This window comes from Phocoena phocoena, chromosome 13 (assembly GCF_963924675.1).
Source record: "Phocoena phocoena chromosome 13, mPhoPho1.1, whole genome shotgun sequence".
In the NCBI taxonomy this organism is placed as follows: domain Eukaryota; kingdom Metazoa; phylum Chordata; class Mammalia; order Artiodactyla; family Phocoenidae; genus Phocoena; species Phocoena phocoena.
Window position 1 is genome coordinate 52,845,066 of NC_089231.1, and position 14,023 is coordinate 52,859,088.

General features: G+C 35.1%; 1 protein-coding gene across 1 annotated transcript in view; it reads right to left on the reverse strand.

Moving 5' to 3' along the window:
• The window catches only part of THOC1 (THO complex subunit 1), a 41,933-nt gene that overhangs the window by 25,636 nt on the left and 2,274 nt on the right, over window positions 1-14,023 (reverse strand). Inside the window, exons 4-8 of the mRNA XM_065889793.1 lie at window positions 12,808-12,874; window positions 9,925-10,043; window positions 9,412-9,460; window positions 8,899-8,994; window positions 1,257-1,339 (exon numbers count right to left, since the gene is read on the reverse strand). Coding sequence (XP_065745865.1) covers window positions 1,257-1,339; window positions 8,899-8,994; window positions 9,412-9,460; window positions 9,925-10,043; window positions 12,808-12,874 — 414 coding nt within the window. The remainder of the gene's footprint in view (window positions 1-1,256; window positions 1,340-8,898; window positions 8,995-9,411; window positions 9,461-9,924; window positions 10,044-12,807; window positions 12,875-14,023) is intronic.

Consider the following 14,023-nt stretch of genomic DNA (forward strand, 5'->3'; position numbering starts at 1 on the left):
ACAAATGGTTCTGAGATAACTGGCTCACCATTTAGAAAAAATTAAATTATAACTCAACTTACTCCAAACCCCAACCTTCCTGCTGGGTAAAAGATTTAAAAGAAAAAATAAAATCATAAAAGCACCAGAAAAAAACAAAGAATTACATACTCCTGTGGAGCGGAAGCCTTCAGTATGACACAAGGCTAGAAACACTAAAACAAAAGACCAACAAATGTTAATATTACTATATCCAAATTTAATAGCTCCATATAGAAAACTATAAAGTTACAAGAAAAACCATAAACTGAGGAAAAAAATGTATCAACACACAGTAGGAATGAATTAATAATATTCTATATAATGAGTTTCTACACATCAACAGTAAAAGACGTTTCAGCAGTAAAATGGGCAAATGTTATGAATAGGCAATTCTCTTCCTCATTGTTTCTAATCAGCACAGAAGAAAAATAAATTCCAATGAACATGCAGTAAGTTCCTCGACTTCATTAATAACCAAAGAAATGTAAGTTAAAACAAAGACGACTTACCTTTCAAGTATGTATCAATTAAGCAAAAATTTTTAAAAACTGGTAATTCCCCATGTTGGCGTGAGGCTATGGGGAAATGGGAAGGCATTCTCTATGTGCCACTGGGGGTGGTATAAATGGGTACAACTTTTTTGAGAAGTACCCGGGCAACAGTTATCAAAATTTGATATATGCATTTATTTTGACACAGAAATTTCACCTATCAAAATTTATCCTAAGGAGACACCTGCATAATTTAGCAATGATACACAAAATACTATTTACTATACTGTTGTTAACCAGTTTTCACTATTAGAGATTATCTAAATGCTCAGTAACAGGAGACTGTGATATATCCAAAAACTTATCATGAGACATTAAAACACAGAGACAAATCTAAATGTACTGATGCAGAAATGCAACCATTTCATACTGTTAAAAGAAGAAAGCGATTTTCAGAACAGTATGTATTGTATGACCTCAATTTTGGAATAAAACTACACATACACAGAAAGTCCTGTAAGGACAAAAAAAGAATGTTAAGAGTGGTTATCTTTGGGGCCTTGGATTATGGGGTAGCTGTACTTTTTATTTTAAATATTTCTATTTTGTTTTTTTCTACACAGAATACATATTATTTCTATAAATTGAAAACAAAGGTTTTTAAAATTTTTGATTTAGAAGACCCATTCATCTGAGTTATCTCAATAACAAAATATGTTATGTTAGATTTCATATCAGCCTCACCTTTTGACCCAATGTGCTTTCCTGCTCATTGGTATTGAAAACAGTGACATTTTCCAGATTAAACTGACTCTGCAAGTTAAGACCTATTAAAAAAAAAAAAAAAAAGATTTTCAAAGCAAATCCATCAAACACCTAAACTTGTTTAAGAGTATAACTTTGTTGTCATATAACCAAAATACATAAAATGATAAATCCATAATTAAGCAAAAGATCAAGTCAGAATAACATCACACTTGATTTTCAAATTCTTTCTAAAATTCATTTCTTTAAGGTGCCTTTAGAGTATGCTGAATTCTGTATACACTGTGACAGATATATTGATCCTTGTTATTTATGAATATTCTAGAACAATTTTACAGAATGCAATATGTAGTAATTTATAATTTTGCTGAAGCACAAATAGAAATTGTATTATTCAAAAAGTGTGAATGTATAACAATATTTATAGGAAATATAGTTAGTGAGGGCCAGGTCTCTCGCTGTCAGGGAAAGAAGTTATAAATAAGCAGATCTATTGGTGCTAGATTAGACTCACAAGTTATCAGTCACTATGATAGCATTGTTTTTGTTCGTGGTCATTAAAAAACACGTAGACAGATACAGAAATACAGATACAGAAATACATGTTAGTATACATATGTATCTTTCCAAGCTCTGTCTACTGAGAGGGCTTAGAAGCAGTGATATTCTAGTAACAATTAGCATTATCTAGGTCCCAGATCTTGTCTTCTAAATACCATTTTTAAGTAAAACAAATCAGGCTCTTTGGAGAAGTGGCTGATTCCAGGGGTTGTGCAGGGAAAATACAAGATGTGCCTGGACTATCCTCGCCTACATGAAAGGGCTCCCAATGGGGAAAACTGTAATAATTTGAGCAACAAAGTAAATAATGATATTATGAGATTATAACCCATATAAAATAAATATCCATGAGTTCATACTGAAATAGATGACTGAATTACAAGTAAACAAAGGAGAAGAGACAACTCTTCTTTTCTTTTGGTTTTTTTTTGGCTGCACTGCGAGGCTTGTAGGATCTTAGTTCCCTGACCAGGGATCAAACCCAGGCCCCCTGCATTGGAAACGCAGAGTCTTAACCACTGGACCGCCCGGGAATTCCCAAGACAACTCGCCTTTAGAGAAGACTCCCAATTCATAAACGTAGAAGGAATGAAAGAAACAGAAAATCACCACCAGGACAACCTAATAATAATCACTGCAGGCAAGATCCACTGATGAACAGTACTAAACTCAGCCGGCAAAGGTCTAAGGAGAAAAAGTATCTGCATAGCCTCAAAGTATCTCCCTCCAAATATTTATTAATTACAAAGGGGAAAATAGTAATTTTGTAGTAGAGAAATATGGTGATCAAGGATAATATCTTAAATAAGTGATGAAAGATAACACCCCCAGTAAAAAGACACATCAATACCATGTTGAAACGATGCACTGAGAAGGGCCCATCATCACCTCTGTGGTCTTCTTCCCCAAATCTGTAACCTCAATCTAATTATGAAAAACAATACACAAACATGAATTGAAGGGCATTCTATGAATTATCTGACCAGTGCTCTTCAAAACTGTCAAGGTCATGAAAAAATAGCAAAGACTGAGGAACTGTCACTGACTGGGTAGATTGGGGAGATTAAAGTGACATCACAACTAAGTAATACAGGATCCCAGATTGGATTCTTAAAAAAGAAAGCACTGATAAAACTGGTAAAATCCAAATAAAGTCTGTAGCTAACAGTGCTGCACCAATGTTGATTTCTTAGTTTTGATAACTGTACCATGGCATGTAAGAGGTTAACATTAGGTGAAACTATTTGGGTACTCTATACTATCTTTGCAACTCTTCATGTCTAAAGTTATTTTAAAACAAGAAGTTTTTTTTTAAAGTTAGTATGCTAGATGACGTCGTTAAGCTAGTGAATGAAACTGGCTGACCATTTAGCATTGACTACTTAAAATATCTTTGTCCATTTTCTGTTTATTACTCAACAAAGCACATGCCATAATTCTCAGGTTAAAAATCTCAGTCATACTTTGCCAACCTAGCTTATGTTAGGGTGACAGGATTGATTATGATTTTTTTCCCTTCATTTTCCAAATTTTCTGAAACAACGTTGGGTAATTTTATAATTTAAAAATTAAATTTAAAAATATAATTTATTAAAAGATATATATATAGTTTAAAGCTACCTTTAGCAATTATTGTTAGTCTTTCAACTAGTTAATAAGAAAAAAGTCATTTCTCTATGTCTTGTCAATTTAGGAATGTAGCATATTGAAAAAGAGGTTAAAATGTTTTTTAAAAAATGAGAGTGGAGGCTAGAGATCAACAGGAAGGACTAAAGAATGGCTGAGAATTGAAACCTTGTTTTTGTTTTCTGTAAATTCCAGAAAAAGAAATCACAAATCAGTACTTATGAAGGGGCACTTCATTTCACAAAGAGATAGAATTTCATTCATCAAATATTTAAATAGTGCCTAGATATCTGGTATTAGAAGTTACTAGGCACAGAAAATACAGAGGTGAACAACACAAACACACTGAAAATGCCAGGTGGTGCTAAATTCTAAGAAGAGATTTGAAATCAGGTGGTGATAATGGGTAACTGTGGTGGCAGGTTTAGATTAGATGCTCAAAGACAGCCTCTCTAAGGTAATAAAATTTAAACCGAGATTGAGTGACAGCAAAAGTCAGTAATGTGACAATAACGAACAAAAGGATTACAGACAGCAGAAAGAGTGCCAAGGTCCTAAGGTTCAATTGATCTTGATATTTTGAAGGTAAAAAGAAGGCAAGATGCCAATTCAGTGGGAAAAGAATAGTTTTTTCAACAAATGGTGCTGGGACAACTGGGTATCCACATATAAAAAGAATGAAACTGGAACCCCACCTCACACCACATACAAAAATTAACTCAAAATGGATCATATACCTAAATGTAAGAGCTAAAACTCTTAGAAGAAAACATAGATGTAAATCTTTGTGACTCTGGGTTAGGCCAGGGGTCCCCAACCCCCAGGCCGTGGACCAGTAGCGGTCAGCGGCCTGTTAGGAACCGGGTCGCACAGCAGGAGGTGAGCAGCAGGGGAGTGATCGAAGCTTCACCTGCCGCTCCCCATCGCTAGAATCATCACCTGAACCATGCCCCTGACCAACCCCAGTCCGTGGAAAAACTGTTTTTCACAAAACCAGTCCCTGGTGCCAAAAAGGTCAGGGACTGCTGGGTTAGACAACAGTTTCTTAGATATGACACCAAGAGCACCAGCAACAAAAGAAAAAATAGATATATTAAACTTCATCAAAATTTGAAACTTTTTTGCTGCAAACAACACGATCAAGAAAGTGAAAAGGAAATCCACAGAATGGGAGAAAATATTTACAAATTATATATCTGATAAGGGTCTAGTATCCAGAATATAATAAGAACTTGTACAACTAAGTAATAAAAAGACAAATAACCCAATCTTTAAAATGGGCAAAGAATCTTAATAGACTATTTCTTTAAGGAAGACATGCAAATGATCAGTAAGCACATGAAAAGAGGCTTAACATCTTTAGTCATTACAAAAATGCAAACCCAAACCATGAGATACCACTGTACACTCACTAGGATGGCTATAATAAAAAAGACAATAAACAGTCAGTGTTAGCAAGGATGCAGGGAAACTGGAACGCACTTGCATCAATGATAAAATCATGCAGTCTCTTTGGGAAACAGTTTGGTAGTTCCTCAAGAACTTAAATACATCATTTGTAGAGACATGGATGGACCCAGAGACTGTCATACAGAGTGAAGTTAAGTCAGAAAGAGAAAAACAAACATCGTATGTGAACACATATATGTGGAGTCTAGAAAAATGGTACAGATGAACCAGTTTGCAAGGCAGAAATAGAGACACAGATGTAGAGAACAAACATATAGACACCAAGCGGGGAAAATGTTGGGTGGGATGAATTGAGAGATTGGGATTATTGACATATATACACTAATACATATAAAATAGATAACTAATGAAAACCTGCTGTATAGCACAGGGAACTCTACTTCACTTTGCTGTACAGTAGAAACTAACACAACACTGTAAAACAACTATACCCCAATTTAAAAAAAAAAGAACTTAAATACAGAGTTATCATATGACCCAGTAATTCTACTCTTAGATATCTATCCAGGAGAAATTAAAACAGTTACCATCAATTCCATCCTATGTATATAGCCAAGAGAAGTGAAAACATACATCCACATAAAACTTGTACACAAATGTTCACAGCAGCATTATTTACAATAGCCAAAAAGCAGGAACAACTCAAATGTCCATTAACTGATGAATGGACAAAATGTGGTATATCCATACAGAGAATATCATTCAGCCATAAAAAGGAATGAACTACTGATACATACAACACAGATGAACCTTGAAAGTATTAAGCTAAGTTTAAAAAGCCAGTCACATGAAGTGAGAGAGTAGCACTGACATATATACACTACCAAATGTAAAATAGATAGCTAGTGGGAAGCAGCTGCGTAGCCCAGGGAGATCAGCTCGGTGCTCTGTGACCACCTAGAGGGGTGGAATATGGAGGGTGGGAGGGAGGCTTAAGAGGGAGGAGACATGGGGATATATGTATACGTATAGCTGATTCACTTTGTTACACAGCAGAAACTAACACAACATTGTAAAGCAATTATACTCCAATAAAGATGTTAAAAAAAAAAAAAGCCAGTCACAAAAGACCACATATTTTATTACTCCATTTTTAAAATGTCCAGAATAGGAAAGTCCATAGAGACCAATAAGTAGATTAATGGTTGTTTAGGGCCTGGGAGACAGGGTAAGGATGGAGGTAAGTGGAGAGTGACAGTTAATGGGTGCAGGGTTCCTTTTAGAAGTTAAAATGTTCTAAAATTAGACTGCAATGATGACTGCACAACCCTGTGAATATACTAAAAAACAGTAAACTGTACATTCTCAATGGTGAATTGTATGGTATGTGAATTTACATCTCAATAAAGCTGTTAAAAAAATATAAAAAGCTGAGCTTCCAGTAATGGAAGGCTAATTAATTAGCTAATTAATTAATTCAGATTAACCCTCTAAGGACAACTGAAAACTTGGATAAATTACATTAATTCTATGAATACTTACAGAGCATAAACCATGTTCACAGCATTGTTTTAGGCAAAGAAACAGAAAATTGTTTTCTTAAAAATAGTAAAGAGCTGACATTCAGTGAGGAATATATGGCAAAAATCAAGAAGGCAAGAAAGATAAGCAATGCATCATCAGCACTCAAAGCCACTTTTGTCTTGACGATATCTGCCAAACAGGAAGAATCGGCTGCAAAACTGAGCTACTCTTTTAGCAGCGTCCTGAAGTGAGGATGATAAAAATAAATCTCTGAGTCCAAGGAAGGTGGGGAATCTAATAAATCCTACCCCAACCTTCTTCTAGACTGGGACCTATGTCCTCAGGTAAGGATGAACCAAATTGCAGTCCAGTGCCAAGTCTTCTCAATTATCTAAGGAATCACAGGCCTTGAGCTGGGCTAGATTAAGGTAATCTTGGACTAGTAAGGGTGCCTGGCAGGAGTAATGAAAACTCTTATCTGGAGAAAGGTATCTAACCTAGGCCTCAAAATTATTCCCTCAAATATCTTCTCAAATATAACATCAAACACTAACCAGAAACACAAAGGGGTAAGATACAATCAGTGAGAAACAGTAGAAACAGACACTAGAGACATACCCACAAAGACTTAAGAGACTGGAATTATCAGACACATAAAAATAACAATGCTTACCCTGGTTAGAAGATTAAAAAACAAGTTTGAAAATATCAGCAGGGAATAAGAAACTAAAAAAGTGACACAGCAGACTTAAAAAAGACTTTCTAGGAATGAAAAAATACAATTACTGAAATTAAGAGCTCATTTAGCAGATTATTCATAGCTGAAGAGAGAAGTAGTGAACTGGAAAACATTTCTAAAGAAATTATGCAGAATGTGATGGAGAGCGACAAAGAGATGAAAAATGTAGAAAGTGTAAGAGACAGGATACGGTAAGAAGATATAGGATGTCTACTAGAGTTCCAAAAAGAGAAAAAGAGAAAGAAGCATATACAATATTTGAAGAAATAACAGCTTAAATTTTTACAATCTGTATGAAGGACAACCAATCCATAAATTCGAGATGCCCACAAATCTGAAGAATGATAAATTTTAAAAATCCACGCTTAGATACATCATATAAAACTGAAAAACAAACAAAATAACCCGAACAAACAAAAAACCCAAAGAAAAATAAAACCTTAAGAGCAGATAGAGAGAAAAAAAAAACTAGATTATCTTCAAAGGAGTTAGACTGACATTTGCCTTATCTATAGAAGCTAGAAGGCAAAGTAATGATTATCTCCCACTAAATGAAATCCTATATCCAGTGCCAACCTACAATCTTCTATCTATTGAAACCATTCTTCAAGAGTAAAGAAATAAAGATTTTCAAAGAAAACACAAATCTGCACTAAAGTAAAGTCTAAAGGGGGAAACAGAAGGTCAGAAATACAAGTGGTAAATACACTGATAAATCAAAATTAATCCTGACCACATTAAATAAGAGGAAAGAAAAAAAACATAGATCTAGCAGGACAAAAAGAAAGCCACATGTAAGACAACTGCTAACATATACTATAGGTCTTACCACATGCAGGCACTGTTGTAAGCTCTTCACATATTTTAATTCATTTAATCCTTACAACAACATATGAAGTAGGTGGTATATTAGCCTGATATTAAGGAAGGGAAGACTGAAGCACAGAGATATTAAAATCTGGCATATTTGAACAGACTGTGGTGGGCTCTAGAGAGCCTTGTGGTGGGCAGTGTTCCATTTCTGGACCTGGACAGTGGTTACACAAGTATTTGCTTCCTAATTATACTATATTTACTTTATGCACTTTTCATATTACCATTATATTTCACAATAATAAATGATAAAAGAAACGAACAAAGTCAATGTGGCTGAACAGTAGTGATTGAAGGAAAAAAGGAGAAAAATAGGCACACATTAGGAAATGAAATAAAAACATGATTCACAGCTACATATTTCAGTGTGATTCAACTGTACATTATTATTAATAAACTTTGAACTTAAAGAATCAATAACTTTAGGGACTTCCCTGGTGGTCCAGTGAGTAAGACTCTGTGCTCCCAATGCAGGGGACCCAGGTTCGATCCCTGGTTGGGGAACTAGATCCCGCATGCATGCCACAACTGGGAGTTGCATGCTGCAACTAAGAGTCCGCATGCTGCAACTAAAGATCCTGCATACCATAACAAAGATCCTGCATGCCGCAACTAAGACCCAGTGCAGCCAAAATAAATAAATAAATAAATATTAAAAAAAGAGAGACAAACAAACAGGCTTGCAGATATAGAAAAAAAGGAATCAATGACTTTATTTAAGGGTTACCTGTATCATACACTGGGACAGGTATAACTACTTATAAGTAAAATAAAGTGGCAATTTCCTAAGTTTTCAACTTTTTAGAACCATTTTTCTTTTTTATCATCATAGTAGATTCTAATCTGGTAAAGATTTTCCTGCAAAGCATTTTATGCACAAAAGCTTACCTGACTTCTCAGATAAAGGGAAAAGTCTGGCCAAAAAGAGCTGAATTCGTCCACAGAAGACTGTATTCTGGGATTTTGATAATCTTCGTAAGAGATCTAACAACACATGGAAACCAAGGTTACACAGGTGAGATCATTCTATGTTTATTACAATCATACCCAAGTTTCTTAACCAGCTTGTTAAAAGTATTTTCCTAAAGCAGTAGTTCTCAAAATGGGGGTAGAAACTATTTTTGTCACAAAAAAGCTCTAGAAAATTAGGAATAAAACTAAACAAGTTTAGCATGGGTAAGACAAGCTTTACTAAATTTTTTTGGTTTTCATTAAGTTTATACCCAGAACAATAATAGTTTAATTTAAAGCAAATGATCAGTTTTAATAAGTCAGACTGCTATTTAAAAATGAAGATACAATCTACTTTAAAAATTTTACCACTTGTGTTTAATTCCACCACCTGTTTTCCTGGCCACATTTACTTTTTAAAAAACAATCATTTACTGTTGAATTACTTACCATTGCACATACGTAGTAAATAATTTTTCCCAGCAGAATAGAATGTATTCTGAAATTAAGACAGAAATTATTACTATTGTTCTGAAGTTGTTGCACATCCTTCAGTAATAAGTCACAGGAAGTAAAATTTTAAAGAACACTACTATGCACTGAGAATCTACTATGCCACTTTCACTTTTTTCAAGCAAATAACAATTTTAATGAAATAAAAATATTTTCAAATATATAACAAAACACAATTCTAAGTAACTTTTAAACATGTAAAAGTGTGTGCTTTCAAGTTAATTGTATCTACTCAAATTTTGTACTTCCATTTTCTCCATATAACTTTTACTTGGCTTTTCCAAGAGAGCAGAATATATAATTCTCATAGGGACAAACCTTTTGGCAATCAGCAATATTAGAAATATAAGCAAAAAACAAACAAAAACAACAACAACAACAAAAACTACCCTCAGAACTCTGGATCTATAGAAAGATAATATTAGCAGAAAAAGAAACTAAGGCACTTACTGATTTCCAAGTAGCAACATTTTTTTCCACAAAAGTGAATATCGTGTCACACTGATCCAAAGGAAGGCAATCCAAAACATCTCCCAACAATACAAAAGGTGTAGATGCTGTACAAATACCTTCAAGTGGAGCACAAGCCAATTAAAAAGTTTGAAATACTGTTGAGTAAAACAGCCCATGCAAAATAATTTTAAAGAAAATATTAAAGGTATACTTTGTCAATCCTAACAAGGCTGTGAAAGACAAGAAACAGAAGCAACCTCAAGTCCCCAAACAGGATATACTTAAGTAAGTATGTGATGATGATAATCATTCTTGATAACACTTCTAGAGCATTTACTATATGTCAGGCACACTAAGTGCTTTACATATACTAACACATGTAATCCTTATAACCCTATGAGGTAGATAACATTATCTCCAGTTTATAGAATGGGAAAACTGAGACACAGAGAAGTTAAATAACTTGCCCAAGATCATAGAGCCAGTAAGTGGTAGAGCTGGGATACGAACCCAGGCAGTCTGGCTCCACAGTCTGTTTTCTTCACCACTAAGCTATTCAAAAGAATATAATGCAGCCAATTAAAAAAGATGGTTATGACGACTATAATAACTTGGAAAATGTTTATGATATAATGTCAAGTGAAAAAGGCAGGGTTCAAAACTGTATGGGTATTATGGTTATCACAATAAAATCTTTTAAAAAGACCAGAGAAACTAAAACCATATACCAAAATAAATGGTAGTTTTTTTTAAAGTAGAAGAATTAGGACTAGTATGTTCCCTTCTCATTTCCAAATGTTCTGTACTATTCCTAAAATTTAAGTTGTCTGTGATTTGAAATAACTACTTCAAAAAAGATAACAAAACATCACTGCAAAACAATTATACTCCAATAAAGATGTTAAAAAAAGGGTAAATGAACTTCAAATTAAAAATTCTGTTCTTCCACTCTTCCTAAAGCTTTCAAAAACCTTCTGAAGTGGCAAAATAAATATTTGTTTCTAAAAAAAAAAAAAAGATTTGATACTGACTTCAACTCATTAAACTTTTACAATAATACCATTGTTTCAAGGGAAAAAAGGGTAAAATAAAAAGTTGTTTATTTCTAAATTCAATCTTACTAAAGTAAAGCAATAAATTAAGGACTTTAAGGTCATCTAGGCTAGCTAAAAATACTTTTACCTCCCTGCTCATTCTTCCTTCTATTTTTACGTAATAGATACTAACACTTGTTAAGTGTTTAGGAAAAGTAGACACTTCAGCATGATATGTAAAAAAAAAAAAAAAAAGTACTGAGTGGGTACTATTAGCCCAAATTACTGCATTAACACAGTATGTTCAGAAACAGGAAGTAGTATTTCCAGCTCTACTCTGCACTGGTAAGATCATATCTGGAATGTGACGTGAGGGATACTGCCTAGAACCAGGGAGGCATAAAGAAGCAAATTTCAACTCAATACAAAGGGGATATCGCACCATCAGAACTATCTAACAGAAATCAAATAGTGAGCTCCATCAATTGGAGTAGAGGCTGGATGAACACCTGCCAAGGACTTTACTGAGGGGAGACAGGATAGGTCAGAGACAAGATTGGACCATATGACCTCTAAAGTCCTTTAACACTTAGATTTGTGATACTTTTATGTCCTGTATATCCAAGAGATTTGAGAGACATACTTCCTGCCCTTAGCAGAAGTATAGTTTGGCAAAAGTTAACTCACATTAATAGCTATAGAAAATTACCTAAATTTCACTCTCAAAGATTCTGATTCAGTAAAACAAAGCTAAAGCCTGGCAATCTCATTTGAGGGGCTTCCCTGGTGGCGCAGTGGTTAATAATCCACCTGCCAATGCAGGGGACATGGGTTCAAGTCCTGGTCCAGGAAGATCCCACATGCCACAGAGCAACTAAGCCCGTGTGCCACAACTACTGAAGCCTGCGTGCCTGGAGCCCGGGCTCTGCAACAAGAGAAGCCACTGCAATAAGCCTGTGCACTGCAACGAAGAGTAGCCCCTGCTCTCCACAACTAGAGAAAAGCCCACGCGTAGCAACGAAGACCCAACGCAGCCAAAATTAACTAAATAAAAATAACTAAAAATAAATAAATAAAAATAAATAAAAGTCTCTTGAAACTATCCCCTACTGCCACTGCCCCATTTTAATTGTCCTCTACCTAGTTTTCCTGCCAGCAGTTTCTCCCAATCCAATGGCTCTTCCATAGGTCCTCTTTAGCATGGCACACAAAGCCCTTTACAAATGGCCCTAACCTACCCCTCCTGCTTCTTTTCTTCACCATGCTCATCATCCTCTCACCATTCTGCTCTACATTTTTTTTAGTCATGCTGAACCAGGTCTTTATATAGCTATATCCTTCTGTTTCTGCCTGACAAATTACTCATCCCTCACATCCCAGCTCTTATGTTACAGTTTCCTTTCTAAGACCATCCTGATTCCTTCAGACTCTGAAGTTTAGAGAATCACTTCAACCATACTTCATTCCTACTTCACCCCCCGCCCCAGTAAGACATTTAGACGTGTTTCCTCCATTAGCCACTAGGCTCCTTACAGGCAGCGAATATGTTTTATTTACCACTGAATCCCCCAATTCCTAGCTCAGTACCAGGCACATAGTAGATGCTCAATAAATATTTACCTGATGAACAGAACAAGTGGAGAACAAAGAAAGTGCCAAACTGTGCACTGTATACACTAGTGACAAGGAATACCTGTGAGCTAATTTCCATGGGACTTCTTGGCAAAGGGGGTAGGCAGAATTTTAAAAATGAACAAAATCAATTAGGTATGGGGAGAATAAGTTTTAAATAAAACATGTCATGCCCAAGATTGCTTTAAAAAACACAAAACAAACCCATACTTACCTTCAGTAACTCCCCCAATAGCAAGAGAAATAACAGCTAAAACGTTTTCACATGATGAATGATTTATCTACCAACAAAGGAGAAAACAACTTAATTTAGGAGCCAGACTTTAGGCTAATTTGATAATAAGAAAAACATATCCTCTGACATTAAATTGATTATCATAAATACTGGATAAAGATATTTCTCACAGAAGATAAGATTACTTTCTAAGATGAAAATTTAAAAAATGAACAGTAATAACCCTAACGGTAGAAGTATATCAAATAATTAAACAGCAGGTGATTCACTTAAAATCCAAGTCTTAGGAAGATCCTTACATTAGCATGATTAAGGCTGTAAGCTAATCAACTACACATGTGCTGAGGCCAAAACTCACTCAATGGCACAGGACAAAGGCAGGGCCAGGGGAATTAATTGTACTCGTGCATCAATATGTCTGAGGGAGGGTTTTTAATAGAAGAGAGGTGGTGCTTAGGTTTGATAACATCATAAAATCCAGCATTTATTGAGTGTACATTAAGTGCCGTTTCACACAACCACCATGAAAACATGGTATTTCCCCTCTTACAAATGAAATTGAGGCTCAGAAAAGCAAAGTAACTTGCCCAATACCTGACAACAGGTAAGTGACTAGGTCTGAAGAAGAGGAAAGAATGAATTTGACATAGAATTGTCCAAAAGAAAGGGACACTGTTTTATGGCCACGGGAAAAGGGTCTAGCTTCTTGAGATCTAAGCTTTGCTAAACCAAGAATAAACTATTGAAACTTTTCCTTTCATTTGCGTGCTCCACTAATGGTAAATAAATTCAGATTTTTCATGTTTAGATTAAATTTTTCTACTGAAGTTGGATAGGCTATTGTTATTTTTGCAGGTGAACTGATAAGGGGATGCCATAGGAAAATGAGGGCATGGAATCCCAGCTCCCATGCTGAACATCCTTGGACTAGACCTTTTATGCCACTACAAGATGTGTCACTGTTTATCCAGCAAAGCGAGAGGGCTCACCTTCAAATTATAGTTTTTGCTCAGGAAGACCTCTTATCAAATTTTCTTATACATATTCACTTGCAGAGGGCTCTATTCATTTATTAAACCAAACACTTAAACAAGTCAAACTGTGCTATTAAAACCCTTAATCCTTACACAACTCCTATACTAACTATGACCAAGTTAGGTTTCACAAAGTAGCAAGTTCACTCTAGAAAAAATAG